General features: G+C 35.1%; 1 protein-coding gene across 4 annotated transcripts in view; it reads right to left on the bottom strand.

Annotated features, from left to right (window-relative positions):
• Positions 1-15,331, bottom strand: part of LOC139963361 (potassium channel subfamily T member 2-like) — a 147,767-nt gene extending 132,436 nt beyond the window's left edge. For 2 of the 4 annotated variants that reach the window (XM_071964032.1, XM_071964033.1), the window contains exon 1: positions 15,042-15,331. In XM_071964032.1, coding sequence (XP_071820133.1) covers positions 15,042-15,136 — 95 coding nt within the window. In that variant the 5' untranslated portion in view covers positions 15,137-15,331. The remainder of the gene's footprint in view (positions 1-15,041) is intronic. The other 2 variants (XM_071964036.1, XM_071964037.1) reach the window with 1 other exon arrangement.
• Positions 15,332-15,793: the final 462 nt, after the last annotated feature.

The following is a 15,793-nucleotide window of genomic DNA, read 5'->3' as shown; positions in this document are numbered from 1 at the left end:
CTTCTTTTCTTTTTCTCTGCTAAAGATCTAGTGCGCCTTAATATAATCTGAACTGTATGATTTGATAAGTTACAAAACATGCAAGCATTGTAAATAAAGATTCCTCCCCAAGGGCATCATAAATTAACTATAAATTACAACAAACATATATATTGTACAGTTCTTTGCCTGAAACCTAATAACAAATGCTACCTGGAAAGATCTTAAATGTACATAATATCATAATGTAATGTGTATACTTTAGTTATAAGTGGCATCAAATACAGGTAGACTATAATACATGGTAATGTCATTCATCTCAGGTGGATGAATTTAACAGTTTCGACAGCGGGTTCTAAGGTAATTCCTAGAAGAGAGGTGTAGGGATATCTGAGAGAGTACATAGAGAAGAGTGGGGACCAGGAGGGACACATATAGTACATAGCTCCCTTTTCTCTACTTTATCCCTAGAAATAACTATCAAACTTCCAACTGATGAATAATTTACCGTCTTCAATATTTCCTTGGATTGTCCTCGGAAATGTCAGTCTTCTTCAGTAAATAGAGAAAGTTCCTGGTGATACTTTAATTATTAAAGACTGCTAGATTCATGCATGGATACTCAAAAATCCCTGTTGATATCTCTTGTATGAGTACTCAGGCTTGCAGTGTTTTAAAATACTTAGGTGAATTTTTCCGATACAGTGTAGGCATTGATCGTAAAAGACCCAAAAAACATATTTGGAAACAGATTTGAATGAAACATGCTTCAAGTGAAGAGGTCAAGGAGTTTGAATAGTAATACTGACAAATGCATGGGTGGTTCATGCATACGAAATTGAACCAGATCTACTGAAAGTTTAATGGCGTTACTATGTACTTTCACTGGTTGATGTGAAGTCCTGTAACTATAATTGAGGCTTTATATAGAGAAGTTACATTAAAATCTAAAGTGTGTAGAATGTTGGTGAATCCATTGCAATGTATTGTCAAAAGTCAGTTTAGCTTCATGTCACAACCACAAATGATGTGAGATGAATTCAGTAACAGTACAATAAAATTTACAGTACAGTAAAGTACAGTATAATGCAGTACAGAGCACTACAATACAGTACAATACAATACAGTACAGCACAGTACAGCACAGCACAGAGCAGTAAAATACAGAACATTACAGTACAACAGCCTATAGTACAGTAATCTATGTATTAACATCAAATTTTTTCAAGATTCCCATCCTTTTCATAATGTTAAAATCACAATTTCTCCCATTTTCACTCACAAGATCAATTTTACTTGCATTACTACTTTACAGCATGTAAGTCCTTTGCATTGTATCTGCATGTACCTAAGAAAGCTATGTCAGTAACAACATAGAGTGCTGAATAAGTCTTCATTCAAATGACATCTTCCCATCTAAATACCATCAAGCCAGATTTCAGACATTTATGCACAAGCGGCTATATTAACACTTCTTCTTGGACATATATGCGATAGATTCTATTATCCTCTCTGAGAATTGATGATCGCTCTAAAGAAGGAAACTTTGACAGTTTTCATATAAATCACTTTATATATCCAGCTCATACGCGCTCGTAACTATATAGTCCATCTATGACTACTTGGTTCTTTAGCTGACAATTTGGTCATGCACTTAGCTGTATCAGAGGTAACAAAAACATCAGCAGTGGATTTGACAAGGCCAATTATGAGTGGAAGTTCATCAAGAATAATATATAGGCTTTCATAATGAACAAATTAAAGCAACAGTTTATAAGTTAAATTTGGTCACAGATTTCAGGCAGTGTTAATACCAAACTAATTCTTACAGTAGTATATATCTCAAAGTCAGATTGTAATTGAACAGAATATTAAAACAGTAATTTACAACCTCCGATATTTACAGGCATTTTCTTTATCAATTAATTGTTAATTAAGGTAAATGTTAATGATTAATTACTTTACATGATTCTTTCAGTTTGAAAATTTGACAACTTGTCGTTCTTTTGTTACAATTCTTTCCTTTTTTTCTCACAAAAGGTGAATTAATGCATAAAAGCTGCTTTAATGCATATGTATTCAGGAGCTGATTCCCAGTTTCTGATGACATTGCAGTTTTTTTCTTTTTTGTTCTTTCATAAAAAAAAAAAATTTTTTAAACTAGAGTGAGACACCATGTACCACTTGTGGTTTTATTGGATTTAATGTTAAGGAATTAAAACATTTGCAACTTAACAACATTTCAGCATTTAAGTCATTATTTACCATCAAATTTGACTACATACATTAGCCATATGTCAGAAACTGCATTATGACAATAAAAGCAGTTAGTGTCCAACAGCGATGGAATCTAATTATTAATATTGACTCACTTTTTCTGCTTTATACACACATTACTTTCAGTGGTGCGGTTTTCTTGATTACTTCTGACAGAAAATAAATGAGTTGCCATAATGATAATGGTTGAGCAGATTGATTGGTTTTTGTAGAATAATAGTTTTTCTCATCAAAGGATCTATATTGCCAAAATAAACTGAAGGTCATAAAATGCAGTCTACATTTACAGTGGACAAGATCCACATAATATGTAGAGCATTTTACCAGGAAGTGTGTAAAATATGTCTATTGTGGACAGGATTCACATAATATAGAACATCTTACCAGGATTGCAAAGTTTGAAGATTAATACCATGTAGGCATAAGTGTTACAATATTGCTGAATGGTCAATGAATGTACGTATTCGGTGCCTCTGAAACATTAAAGGGTGTGAAGAAATGTCTAATGCCGGTATTCTGACCTAGTTTCGAATGAGGTGTAACAGAAGTGTTAGACACCACCATCGATCCCAGAAAAAACATACACAGCTTGCTACCGTCGGTAATTAGACACTAGTGTACGGTCAGTACATATAGCTGCGGTCAATACCCACAGCACAGTGTACAAACAATGCAGATGGACATCTCAGGTCCAGCTAAAGATAACAAGGTATCACGTTTCATTACTGTCAGCATTTTGTAGCGACACGAACAAAACGTCACTTGCAAGCAACGAGAAGTTAACTTTTACAGATGGCCGCACACGGTGTGGGGCGAGTCTTCAATGCCTTTAATTGTGACCGTACAATATATTGACCACATTGTAAAGCAGATCATACTTTATATAGTGTATAATGCATCAGAATTAAATGCATAATTTTGCCAAATTCATGTGTAGATACTTAAATCAAAACTACAGTTTGAAATGTTTCCCCGAAAGGTAACGAGGGCAGTATTGAAGAACTTCGCATGCATAGACTCCGGATGTGTGACCTGATTAATCACTTTGACTTTGGCTTTGAGTACGTTTCTGTTTGCTGCCGTGTTGGACAAATCGAACAGTAATAGTAAATACCGAATTTGCGTTATATAGTAATTACCGACTTTGCAACCCTCCTTATAGTCATTGCCGACTTTGCAATCTGTGTACGTCCCCCTCACAATTTTCAAAGTCCGTATAAGAGTGATCCATAGTGTTCCATTTCGATATACAAAAAAGAATCCTGGGGTTTTGCAAGGACCGTTAATAATGTCTTCAGTTACAACAAAGTCAATTACGACAAAACTGACTAGAAGACAGAGAGCCTAACAATTTACTTTATAATTGTTAAGCAAGTATGAAGCAAAGTATGAACTTATAAACTCAAGATATTCTTGTACATCATAACAGCCTTGTTTTCTCTATTATTTTTACACAGAAGATCTACATTGTTGGCCACATCCGACTTGGATGTGTCTGATATACATTTATACACTTTTATTTCAAAACGAGTTTAAAGTCTGTGACATTTACAAACATGATCATATTAACATTGCCATGTAATGTCATTCAGATGAAGATGGATTCATCGATCGTTGTAACCCTTTCTCTAAACCTCTTGTCAGTCAAACGGGACATGAGTACGGTTGCTTCAAGCTAAAAGAGATACGCAAACATACAGATGTCAATCTTGCCGACTGCAAAGCTGCAACGAGATGAATTGCAAATTAAATCAATGTCACTCCGTGAAAGCCTAAACCTTTCTTCTCCAGACGTGATTTAAATAAAAGACTTCATATTTATGCAGATTTTCATGTAAATGGAGGACTAAAATGCAAGAGCTATGAAAAAATTGTATATTGTTATAAGAAATATATAATATACTGCATAATGTCATGTGAGATACAGCTCTCCATTAATTATGTTTTATTGCCACTAAGATATTAAAATATTAACAATTATTCCCATTTTCTTTGTAAACTAACAGTTTACAATGATCTGTTTACACCTCAGCCTCGGAGTATCCATCCAAAGGGCAGAAACTCAATTTTCATGCATGACGAGATATACAACCGTTCCCATGTACACTGCTTCTAGTCTGTAATATTCTAGTAGCTAGCAAATTATACCTTATAATTGTTTTAATATGTCTACTACAAATTAGATTCTTTTGTCATGGCTAAGAGATGAATTAAGCCAAGGAAACAGATTTGAACTGCACAATAAACACATTCTGCTATGTGTGCAACATATACTGTATGCTTTACTGACTACTTTATTATGCTATGTGAGCAGTATACTATATACGTTTAACTGACTACTTAATGATGCTATGTGTGCAGTATATATACTATATCTGTTTAACTGACTACTGTACTTTATGATGATATGTGTGCAGTATATGTATGTTTACCTGACTACTTTATGATCCTATGTGTGCACTATGCAGTATATACTGTGTTTACCTGACTACTTTATGATGCTATTTGTGCAACATACTGTATGCTTTACTTACTACTTTATAATACATGTGTGCAGTATATACTATATGTTAAACTGACTACTTTATGTAACCAACTTTGATGATTAGTTAATCCATGGGCAGTTTTAGCTGGCGGGATCACATCTGCTGTACTGTAAATGCATCTTATTCTACCAATATATTCCATAACTTGTGCAATGCAAAGGCTTACATATAAGAGCTACAGTACAGCATATAAATACAGTCATGCATCCACTTTTCAGTTACTTCACCAAAGATAATCATATTGTAGCTAGCTAGGCTAACAGGGCTCTGCAAACATTTATGTCCACAACCAAGGATCTTTAATGGAGACTGACCCCCCCCCCCTCTCTCCAGCATGAGCACCTCAAAATCCATGCTCAAAATGTAAAAATATAGCCTTATCTATCTGTGGTGGCAAGCTCTGAAGACTAGATCACTTTTGACATGTGGACAAATTCAGAGACCCAACAAATATGTTTCGCCCACCCACTTTTGAGTAATACTTACCCTATTGATGTGGGCTATTGTATGTAATATATATGGTGACAATTTGTTGCAAATATATTTTGAAAGTTTGATGTGCACAGTATTTACTACACTGTATAGCAGGGAGTATTAGCATTCCAAAGCATACTAGACAAAATGAAGCAAGTTTGCTACAACACAATTTAAAAGATTTTTGCCCTTTTCCTTATTTTTTTGTTTGTACACAGCACCGTTATTTACCTTTGGTATTTTTTGGCAAGCAAAATTCCCAACCCTAAGAGGCAGTTAACATACTGTAGGTTTAACTCATTTATTCCCCCATGTAAAGGCCAATGTGACATTTATAACAGAGTGTCCTTGTATAATAATGCCATTTATGTAAGTTTTATCAAGGATAAAAGGTTTTATTTAAATTATTTGGTAAGTGAACATTAATTCATCTTTAAACATGACAAATATGAGGTGCCCTCACTGTGCATGAAAGGTTTAACACTGTTCAGACTGCAGTACGATGGGATACCTTCAGGGAGATTGGGCAACCAGCGTAAAAGAGAGAGCAATGATTGTTCAAGACTTTACTTTGTAAAACTTTAATTGTAGTAATGATGAGGACACAGCTAGCATATTTTGCACATTTAAGAAGGGCAATGTGGCAAGCTGCAGTACTTGACAGTCAGCAAAGATGGCCGGAGCCAATTTGAAGCTATGTTCCGTAATTGTCATATGTAACCTTGAAATTGTATCGTCATGGTAACATGTAGTTTTGGGACAGACTCTTTGTCACAAATACTAAGCTACAGTATGCTGTGGGGGATGTTACGATTTCCCAGATTTAAGTTTTAACACAATGCCCGCTGATATCATTTTGTAATAAATTTGAAGATGTTCAAGCTAACAAGAGTGGCTCGGTCAATGTCATAGTTGTCCACATGGACATTGATTTCAAAAAAATTTCCTCTCAAATTCTAATTTTCTTTACTTCTGTTTGATGATATTTTCAATTTATTTTTAAATGGGAATCTAATGTTTAGACTCTTTCATAGGACTCTGATGATCCTCAAACAGATCAAGCCAACATTTTTATAACGCTGTAATGAGAATGTAAAAGTTTTAGTTTTAATCCCTTCTTAAATCTAATCCCTTCTTAAATCTAATCCATAGGACAGGTTGTCAGCTGGTACTAAGCGTTTCACTTATATAAAGTAACTTCATATACCTTTCCTTGATTGTCTGTATAGATAGACATGAATGATTCTATAATTCCACGTCTCCACGGGAAGGTTATCATCGCACTTAGTTTCAAGGAGAACTGCTCAAGGAGTTAGCTGTGTGAATCAAGCCACTTGAAACAAGAGTTGAAAAGGATTGTTAAAAACAAGAACATTTTGAGAAAAGGTTGTACTTGTAACATTAATGCAAAAACTTGATTCATAACTGTCACAACTCCACAAGTGGTGTATCCCTCATCTATGAAGCTCTAAGCTGGGTTTAATTATGAGTGTTTTGTATGATATTTAGTTAAGATTTATGATAAGGAAAAGAAATACATGAACTTGAAGGTACTGCAGGATATAATTACTTCTATGGATGCTCGTAGCATTTTCAAGGTACTTAACACACAAATGCATAGCGAAAAGTTATTGAGAACATTAGACAACCTGATAGATCTTTTTTTTAGTGTTAAGCTTAATAGTTAAATGTTCATATAAACTTGTTAATTGTTATTATTGATTTTTTGGTTTTGGAGTGTTTCTTCGTTTCTTTTTTTTTTCTTTTTTATGTCAAATTACTCTAAGTTTGACTAGCATTTCACAAACCTTAATGTTCACATTTTGTGTAGCAATGTTGAAGTTTGTGATCTTTACGCTACTCCAAACATGACATATTTAGCTCAAAAAACATCTGGATCTTACAAAATTGAGCAAAAAAGATGAACATTTTCTTCAGCAAAATGGCTATTATCCAATGATTAGCCAAGCCTAGAAAGTTCTCTCTATATGCATTTCATGCATACAGGTCACGTTGGGTTGCCTCAGTTCTGCGCAATACGTGCAGTAGTATATCTGGATTACTGACTGTGCCATATACTATACCAGTGTGCGAACGATATAGTACAGTGCAGTGCATCATAGTCCTATACGAACGTTATAAAAAGAGCTTGCATATTGCTTTGAAAATCTGTTAAATTACCAAAACATACCGGCTTTTCATTTATCCCTTCAAAATGTAAAATGAAACCTAACTCAACAAAATTTGCAATATAAACAAAGAAATCATGAATAAAGCCATCATTAGTTTATGGAAAGTCCAATTAAGCACAAAGTGGGTATTTACTGACCATGCTATAACATGTTGTCAATCATGAATCAGACGTGACAGAAAATACCCACAAACTGATTGGTCAATTTGGAGGACAGATACCAAAATGTTTGGAACAAACCATGGATTACATCGAAGGCCCAAATTCCTTAGGACTATAGCATATATGTCTAGTCTATTATTTATTGTATTAATATGCCTTTCTATTTGCCATGATTGATTCTTTTCATGAACATGTAATACACCAACTAACGTTACTCATTAGTACACTAATAGTACGTACAAGCTGCAAATAATATACCTATGATTTGCCCATGTTAGGCTCTAGAGCTAGCTCGTTCGTGTTAACAAAAGCTTCAATATGCATAGTGAATACTTGTATTCGTCTATTTAGAACTTATTTTTCAAGGTTTTGATTAGCAGATATTGTTATGTGTAAAGGAAATGGAAAACGCATAGCTCAGTTACTGAACTACTAGTATATATTCCTAGTACATCAATGTACGTATAAAATGAGCGAAACAGGGGTTTGTTATTGTCTGATGTCACGTGATAGAGATGATTTGGTTGGTTGATTTTGTGGTGTGCATGCATACTGTAACTGTTTGGGACAAAAAATTGTCAATTTTTACGAAAAGGTTTACTCGCCAATTAGGGTTCACCAGGTAAAAATTCTATCACAGTAATCTCTCTTTCCTCAATCGCAAGTTAGTGATATGTAAATGAATGTAAGTGACAAAGGAATGCTAAAAATTCCAGATAAATGCAACATGGACCTTTTAAGACAGTGGACTTGTTATCTAAGGTTTGCAGGTTAGAGTGCTGGCCAGATCATTACATTGTGTCCTTGGGTTCATCCAGGTGTATCTATAGGGACTTGGGGAGTTACTTGCAAATACTGTATAGTTGCTTGTGCAGTTTGTGGCTGCACCCTATGGGAAGTCCCACAGGGGACACGTAGATGTGGTGCACTGTAATGCCCCAGGAGGGATTGTTTTAATTGTGCACACTTTGGTGAGTGGGTGTGACAAGTTACCAAGGACCAGGGGTTAATTGTTTTTAAGTCATGTGAGAGGGTCTTAGACTTGAACAAGACTGTAAACCTTCAACTTTAACTTTACTTACACCAAAATACTTTAAATATTTTTGTTTTCTGAGAAACAAGCACTTTTTAAACGTCTTTGCATTTGGTCTGGCCACTTAAAACCCTTCTAAATGTAGCATTTAGCTATGTGATACTAATCAGATAAATTATTCCCTCCGCATACACATATTGTGCAACTACACTACTTTGAAAAGTGAACCTGTATATATACATGTACACAATGTAAATGAGCACAGCAGGTAGCTATACATATACTCTATGCAAAATTATCATGTTTACCCATGATATAGACAATTTGCAACCCTCACAATAGAAAATTGATTTGTCCTATAAAATGGAGCTCATTAAAATAAGACTATACAAAGTACCAAAATCAATTTCTATTGTAACAGTTGAAATAAACAAACTGTAAAGCACTGCACAGCACAACTACCTAAAGAAAACAAAGTCATGGCATTACCATGGAAACGACAAGCTTGTTAAAGCAAAAAGGTAGAGTGGTCTATGTAGATATCAATGAATCATGAGACCTGCCCTGGTAAGAACAGTACTGCATGATTTAATAGAGAAACTAAAGATCTCATAGAGTTGTCAGCGGTAGCAATTAAATGTCGGGAAATCTCAAATATACCGACACAAAGTACACCGAAATATCCACCTTGTAGCCGTACGACCAAAGATGAAAGGAGACACACGGCAGTGTGTGATTGATGGCACAAATAAGGGTTTGGTAGGTAGATGGATCTGCATATATGTAGATCAAACTTATCATCATATGTAGGGAGAGATTTATTCTGGGAAGCTAAGAGCTGTGTTCGATTATCCTAAGGATACAAAAACATATAGCAAGGTAAGGAAAAGAAATGAGCATTTGAGCAATATTTAATGGTAAAGAGAACCAGCTCAGCTACAGTAAGAACTGCAACTTCTGTACTACTAATAGAGAATTATAAAATGCCTGTGGGCCTATCGTAAAGACTAGAAAAAAAACTGCAAAATATAAAGGTATTCAAAGGAGAATGGCAATTCCATTATTGTAAGGTGAATATCCTCACATATTTCGACATTAAACAGAGAGAGAGAAATTTCACCAAAATGATGTTACACAAAAGACATGTACATAGAAATAGGAATATATCAGTTAGAATATAAATATTCAGTTTGAAGAGGAATATCTTAAAGGTTGAGTATATTCAAGTTGTTACCAGCCTTATTATGCTTCTGAATGTTTTACTCCCTTTTTAATTTCTCTCTCTCTTTTTTTTAAAAATAAATTCCATTATTTCTTCTCATAGCTGTTCTATATGCAGAAATTAAGAAGTATAATCAAGGACATGATACACATATTATAGTTTGTTTATGTACAGTAATGGAACTTTAAAAATTCAAATGATATTAAAAACCTTTGTCTCTTCAAATTGGTTCAAATTATGCGCACATTCTCTGAATACTTAAATTCATGAACTAACAAAATGAATGTGAACCTCAAAAGTACTTTGGTAAATCTAGGACATAATTCCTCCCTGAAAAGTATCAAACCTGTAGTAAATTTTTAAACTGATGTAAACGTGCAATCGTCCATTAATGCAAGAAACATGCAGAAATCTCACAAGCACGTATGTCAACCCTCATAATTGCCTGCGATACTGTGCATGTCATTTTGAGTTGTGATACGACCATGGATCATAATCACAGGGAACGCATCAGATTTTTTCTTTCCACTTTTCATTCTGAATGTCGATCAGGAAGCTGAAAACCTATACATAAATTTCATGGATGGTTCTCACAAAAAAAAGGGTGAAATTTCCAACTTATTTTGGGTTCTTTAACCCGGGTTGTTTTAAGGAGATCGGTGTGTGTGTGTGTGGGATTGGCAGGGTTCAATTACAAAATTAATAGCAGCTTTGTAAGATGCACAGCTGATGCTGACAGACCTCACAAGAAATGTATATATTCCATGATACTTTGAAGAACATTCAGTATAACTTCAAAATAAACTAGAAAATCAAGTAATGAATACTGAGTAACTCAATATGCTGGCAAAACTTTAACAAGCATTTTACTTTATTTACCACCATTTAAGTTTTGTGAACGTACAGACTTTGTATGATGGAACTCTGCATATAATATTACCAAACCAATTTTGTTTACTGTTTACTGTTACAGTACTTATCTGTCAGTTTGTCACCATGGTGCACACGACTAGTGGTGAATATATTTATGATCACTATTGTGTCATCAGTACATCAAAAACTGAGTTTAATATAATTGGGCAAGGGATGAAATAGTTTTTACCAAATTGATCAGCAGTAATTATTAATTGATTATTCTTCTGATTAGCAATGTACCCAATTTTGAAGACCAAACGCCACTGTATCATTTGTCAGGGTAAGTCATAACAATCTTACAAATGCCAAGGAAATAACAGGTCACTGTATCATCAGACAAGGTAAGTACTTGCATATTATTTGGTTCTCATTTAACTCTGAATATTTCTCATCAACTTTCTTATTTCTTCTTTTTTTCACAGGGGAGGCAACCTCATGTGCCTCACTGGGTCTGGATGTCCCCCCTTGGCTTTTTAGAAAAGAACAAATTTGCAGCCTTTTGTGCATTAAATACATATATTGTTATATATTAAATGGCAACAGTACTACAGTACTTACTGGTCTCCTGTACAGTAAATGCGATCAGCTTGTGCAATTCTCTGATACTTACACTTAGAGCCTTTTTTTATTACACTCTGTGATATATAACAACAACAATCATGACATATTTAATAAACTGGAAGAATATGTTTATAAACAATGTTTCGGCGTCGTTACACAGCAAATAATTTAATGTTCAAACTTTGCTTTGCAGTCTGTATTTTGTGTCTTATTAAGGTTCCTGTGTAAAACAAACTGTTTTACATCTTTACAATTGTACAGCAACTCCATCATTTTGCATTGCATTTTGTTATGCAGTACTGTACGTACTGGATAAATTATTCACTTTTTTAACAGCGGACTACCGTAGCTCTAAGACAAACAGAAGCCTGTTATTCCGACAAGTTAGATCAATCAAGCCTGCTTCCACAAGACAGTGTCAAGTAGGTCATAATCTCATGTTGACATAATTGCCCAAGTTAAAAAATTTCCTGCGGGACAGAGCTAAAGTGTTTGTGAGTCAGTCACAATTACTGTATTTGCTTCAAAAACAGAGAAAGTTTTAAATCCTTGTGTTGGCTAAAATAAAATTTATCTTTATTTACTATCTTTAGGAGTACTAGCTTCAGGTTATGAAAGAGTGGTAGACTCTCCCAAGACTCATTGACCTCCTGTAAACTGGGACATTTATGTACAGTATAAAAACAAAGGCCTAGCTCTCTAAATTAGGATGAAAAGCTAGTGCATACAATAGATGCCATGATAAACTCCAGCAGGTCAAAGCGTAGTCAAAAGGCAAAAAGGAATCATAACTTTTCCCCAATAATGTGGCTAATGTTTGACCTAAATATACTGCAATAAACCCCCCCCCCCCACTCTCCCTCCCTTCTGTTCCCAAGATTTCTAATGCTAGTCAGATAAAGTGAACTTGCCCTCTAGACTCACTTATAATAGTGTACTGTAGGATACTACAGTGAGATGCTCAACAACAACAACAAAAATAGACCTGACAGATTCATGACTGTTAGTGGCTTTAAAGTAATTTGAACCCCAGGCAGTAATACATTTAAGTACATTTTGATTGATTAACATACAAACACGGGTAGATCAGTTGATATAGAAGAACTTTAATAGTAAACATCATGCTGTCCAAACTCTTGAAACATTAACTGCACAGGTAGGTTACAACAAGGATTGTAATGAAAAGAAAACATGCTACAGAGTTTGTGGAAGAAAAAAACAAGAAAATCACATATCCAAAAGTAGTTCCTTTTTGAAAACCACAGTTTGAAATTTTAAAATCTCCATTTGCCAGGCAGCTTTGAGTAAGTGCAGTACAGTAGTCATTCAAGAGTGTTAGCTCAGTGGTTAACGCCGGTGCCTTTCAATCATAAGGTCCCGAGTTCGAGTCACTCCAAAATTAATATATGTCGTCCAGTTACAGAGTTGTTGACAATTGACAATTCATAATCATGGATGTTAAATATGAATGTAAGAGACTGACTTCGGTCAGCTTGCGGCTTTGATAAGCCAATGAGGCTTCTTTGCCTGCAGTGCCTGAGCTACAGGAGGTTCTAAAATACATACATATATGAATACATTAGACCTTACATCACAAGAATCAGGGTTCTCTTTTTATTTACTTACTAATACAATTTACTATGTTATGAGATAAGTCAAGATTAACCATTAATCTCTGTCATTTATCCATAAACTCAAGTGTTACGTACTGTAGAGCAGGTTTGCAACACAGAGCTATTCTTATTTCAAAGTTCAAACTTTTGGAGTTTTGTTGCCACCAAGAACTTTTCCAGAGATCAGTATCCTAGCAACAACATGTTGACATTTGGTATAGTCCCATGTGTACAATTGACCCTATAGGTCAACTATATATGTTTCTTCATTACAAATTGTCATGTGTCGTGGAAAGGAGCAAAACAATGTGAAAAGTACTTCTCATTATGTTAATTAAATCCACATCAGCTGTTCAGATGTCTCTGTATCATCTATAACCGTCTTCTTGTCATTACATAACTCTTATTGAAATACTACATGATAAAAATTCTTTCATTAAGTTTGACTCTTATCTTAAAATCAGCAGTTATTTTTACGACGATTAAGCGGCCACAAATGTGGGAGAAACCCGCAAGGGCTTATGGATTTCAGCTCACACGCCAGGTGGCTTCCAATTCAACATTTGAACCCAAATTTGGAATCTTTTTAATTTTAGAAAGTCATTCAGATGGGAAAACTGTAGATTGCTCTTGGATGAAAAACCCACCTTATATAACCCGGCCAGTTATCAAACCTGGAACCTTCCGATTGCTAAGCCTCATTGCTTCAAATGCCATCGCCTTTATCCACTCGGCCATAGCACTGAAATCCTACATGATGAATATTCTTTTATTAAGTTTGACTCAATGCAATTTGTGAACAAATTCCCTGTCAGATATTAGAAGTTTCACTTCGGTCTCTCTTTTTAACTTTTAATCCAAGTGAGTTCTAAGTTAGATACTGTGAATGGTTATCATAATGGTTGCTAGGCCAAATATTTGGCAATTAACTGCAAAATTCCTGCTGACTATATAATACTGTACATAACATGGCTGTTGCTATCCACTCATACTACTGTCACAAGGGATTTGAATGCCATCGACACTAATCTGATGTAATAATAACAAATCATAATAACATCCAAAATTTTAAGGCAATTAATAGCCTGCAGCCAGTTGGGACAATTTCCAAATGCTAATACCTCTCTAAACTGTACTCCCTGTACTCCTTGATCTGCTATTCATACCGCTCGTACTGACAATAAAAGTGCTATGAAGCGGAACATACAGTAACACTAAAGTATAGGAAAAAATTGTCCCAACTGGGTGCAATAGCTGTGTACTTTCTTAATGGCAAATTAACAACTTCAACAAAAATGGCAACAATAACAATTAATCATAAGTGAGTAAATGTGATATATTCCCAAAATTATTAATGAAGTTTCCAATGCAAAGAAGTACAAGCAGAAGTTAAACAGAGAAGTTTAACATCAACATTGAAAAAACATCACAAGAGAGACATAGATTTTCAATGGCAACCATATGTACCAAAGTAAACAGTTATCATTACCACCTAAACAAAGACAATGTGTCACTTGAAAATTACGTTCTGATCTTAACCTTTAAAGTACACCTAGCTAGGAACATATCATTCAAAAAGTTCACTACACAAATAGCTTGGTCCTGAACTATCCACACGTAGCCTAAAGGAGTTCATAGTCATTTGCCCTCGCATTGCTGGCCTAGGCCTATGTTACAATTAACACTTTAACTTAGGCCTACAGTAGGTCTAGTAAAAGTTACTTCCACTGTTCCAGTTGTATATGGTGGTAGGCTGTAATTAAGTTTTATCTGAATGATCTAACGTTAGGCCTTGTAAATCTAGGATATCAAAATAGCTACCAGCATGTTTCATAATGTTTTTAAAGCAGAAATGTAACCTATGACTTATGTGAAATATTATGAAGTTACGAAAATTACCATTGTGGAATTGGAAAGAACCTGTTTAAACACTTACCATGCATCCTTTTCGTGAATACTCTGATGTGAACAATTTAAGACACGGTCACTTGTCCACTCAGTTAAGATTCAGTGGTAGTATGACGTAAGGCCTAGGCTAGCAACCAGAATTAAGAAGATTATTTCCTACCTGTCTTCGTTTTCGGCAAATGTATCTCCTAAAACCAAATCTCTGAACCGAAACCGAGGCGGCAATGGTGGTACCGTATCACAATCATCAACCATTTTCACTTCTGATTTCCCAAAATAATGACTTGCAACGACGAACGTAAACGGAATGTGTTTCTGCTAAACAGCCTCTTCACTGCAGAACTGGTTTGTCCGACAGCTAGATAGTGATAGAATACATTTACGTCTTTGGTAGGCAATCAAACAGCTTCAACAAATCAGTAGCGTATAATGTTTCTAACCGTACAGCGTGAGTTTCAGAGTACGTTGGTAACGGCGTTATCAGTTTTGACAGTAATTGAAACGATGGCGCTCCTTCGTAAAAGTGCGTGGGGATCGAGAAAAGGGGAAATCCCGTTCCTTTTGCGGGATTCCCCTGAATGGCGGAAATTGAGTGACTACAGTTATATTTGTGCAGGGTAGCAAACCCACGTGAAGTCGTTTTAAATCCTTTTATGGTAACGTACTTTGTTCTTGATTTTAAATGATAGAAGCGAAGTGTTAATGAACAGATCTTTGGACGCCGTGTTGTTATTGTCCTTGCCCATTGTCCAAAGGGTCTTTATTGCGGGGCTGACTTGAGAAGAAAAATTACAATAGAATTCAGTGACGGTTGAGCCCATTTATAAGAGGGATTGGAGTGAGAGACCAATGTGTCTTAAACTCTGTAATCTGTTTTATCAAGAATAAAATTCATCAGAGCTTACAAGTAAT

Source organism: Apostichopus japonicus, chromosome 22, assembly GCF_037975245.1.
Source record: "Apostichopus japonicus isolate 1M-3 chromosome 22, ASM3797524v1, whole genome shotgun sequence".
NCBI classification, from domain to species: domain Eukaryota; kingdom Metazoa; phylum Echinodermata; class Holothuroidea; order Aspidochirotida; family Stichopodidae; genus Apostichopus; species Apostichopus japonicus.
This window is presented reverse-complemented; position numbering and strand designations above follow the sequence as displayed.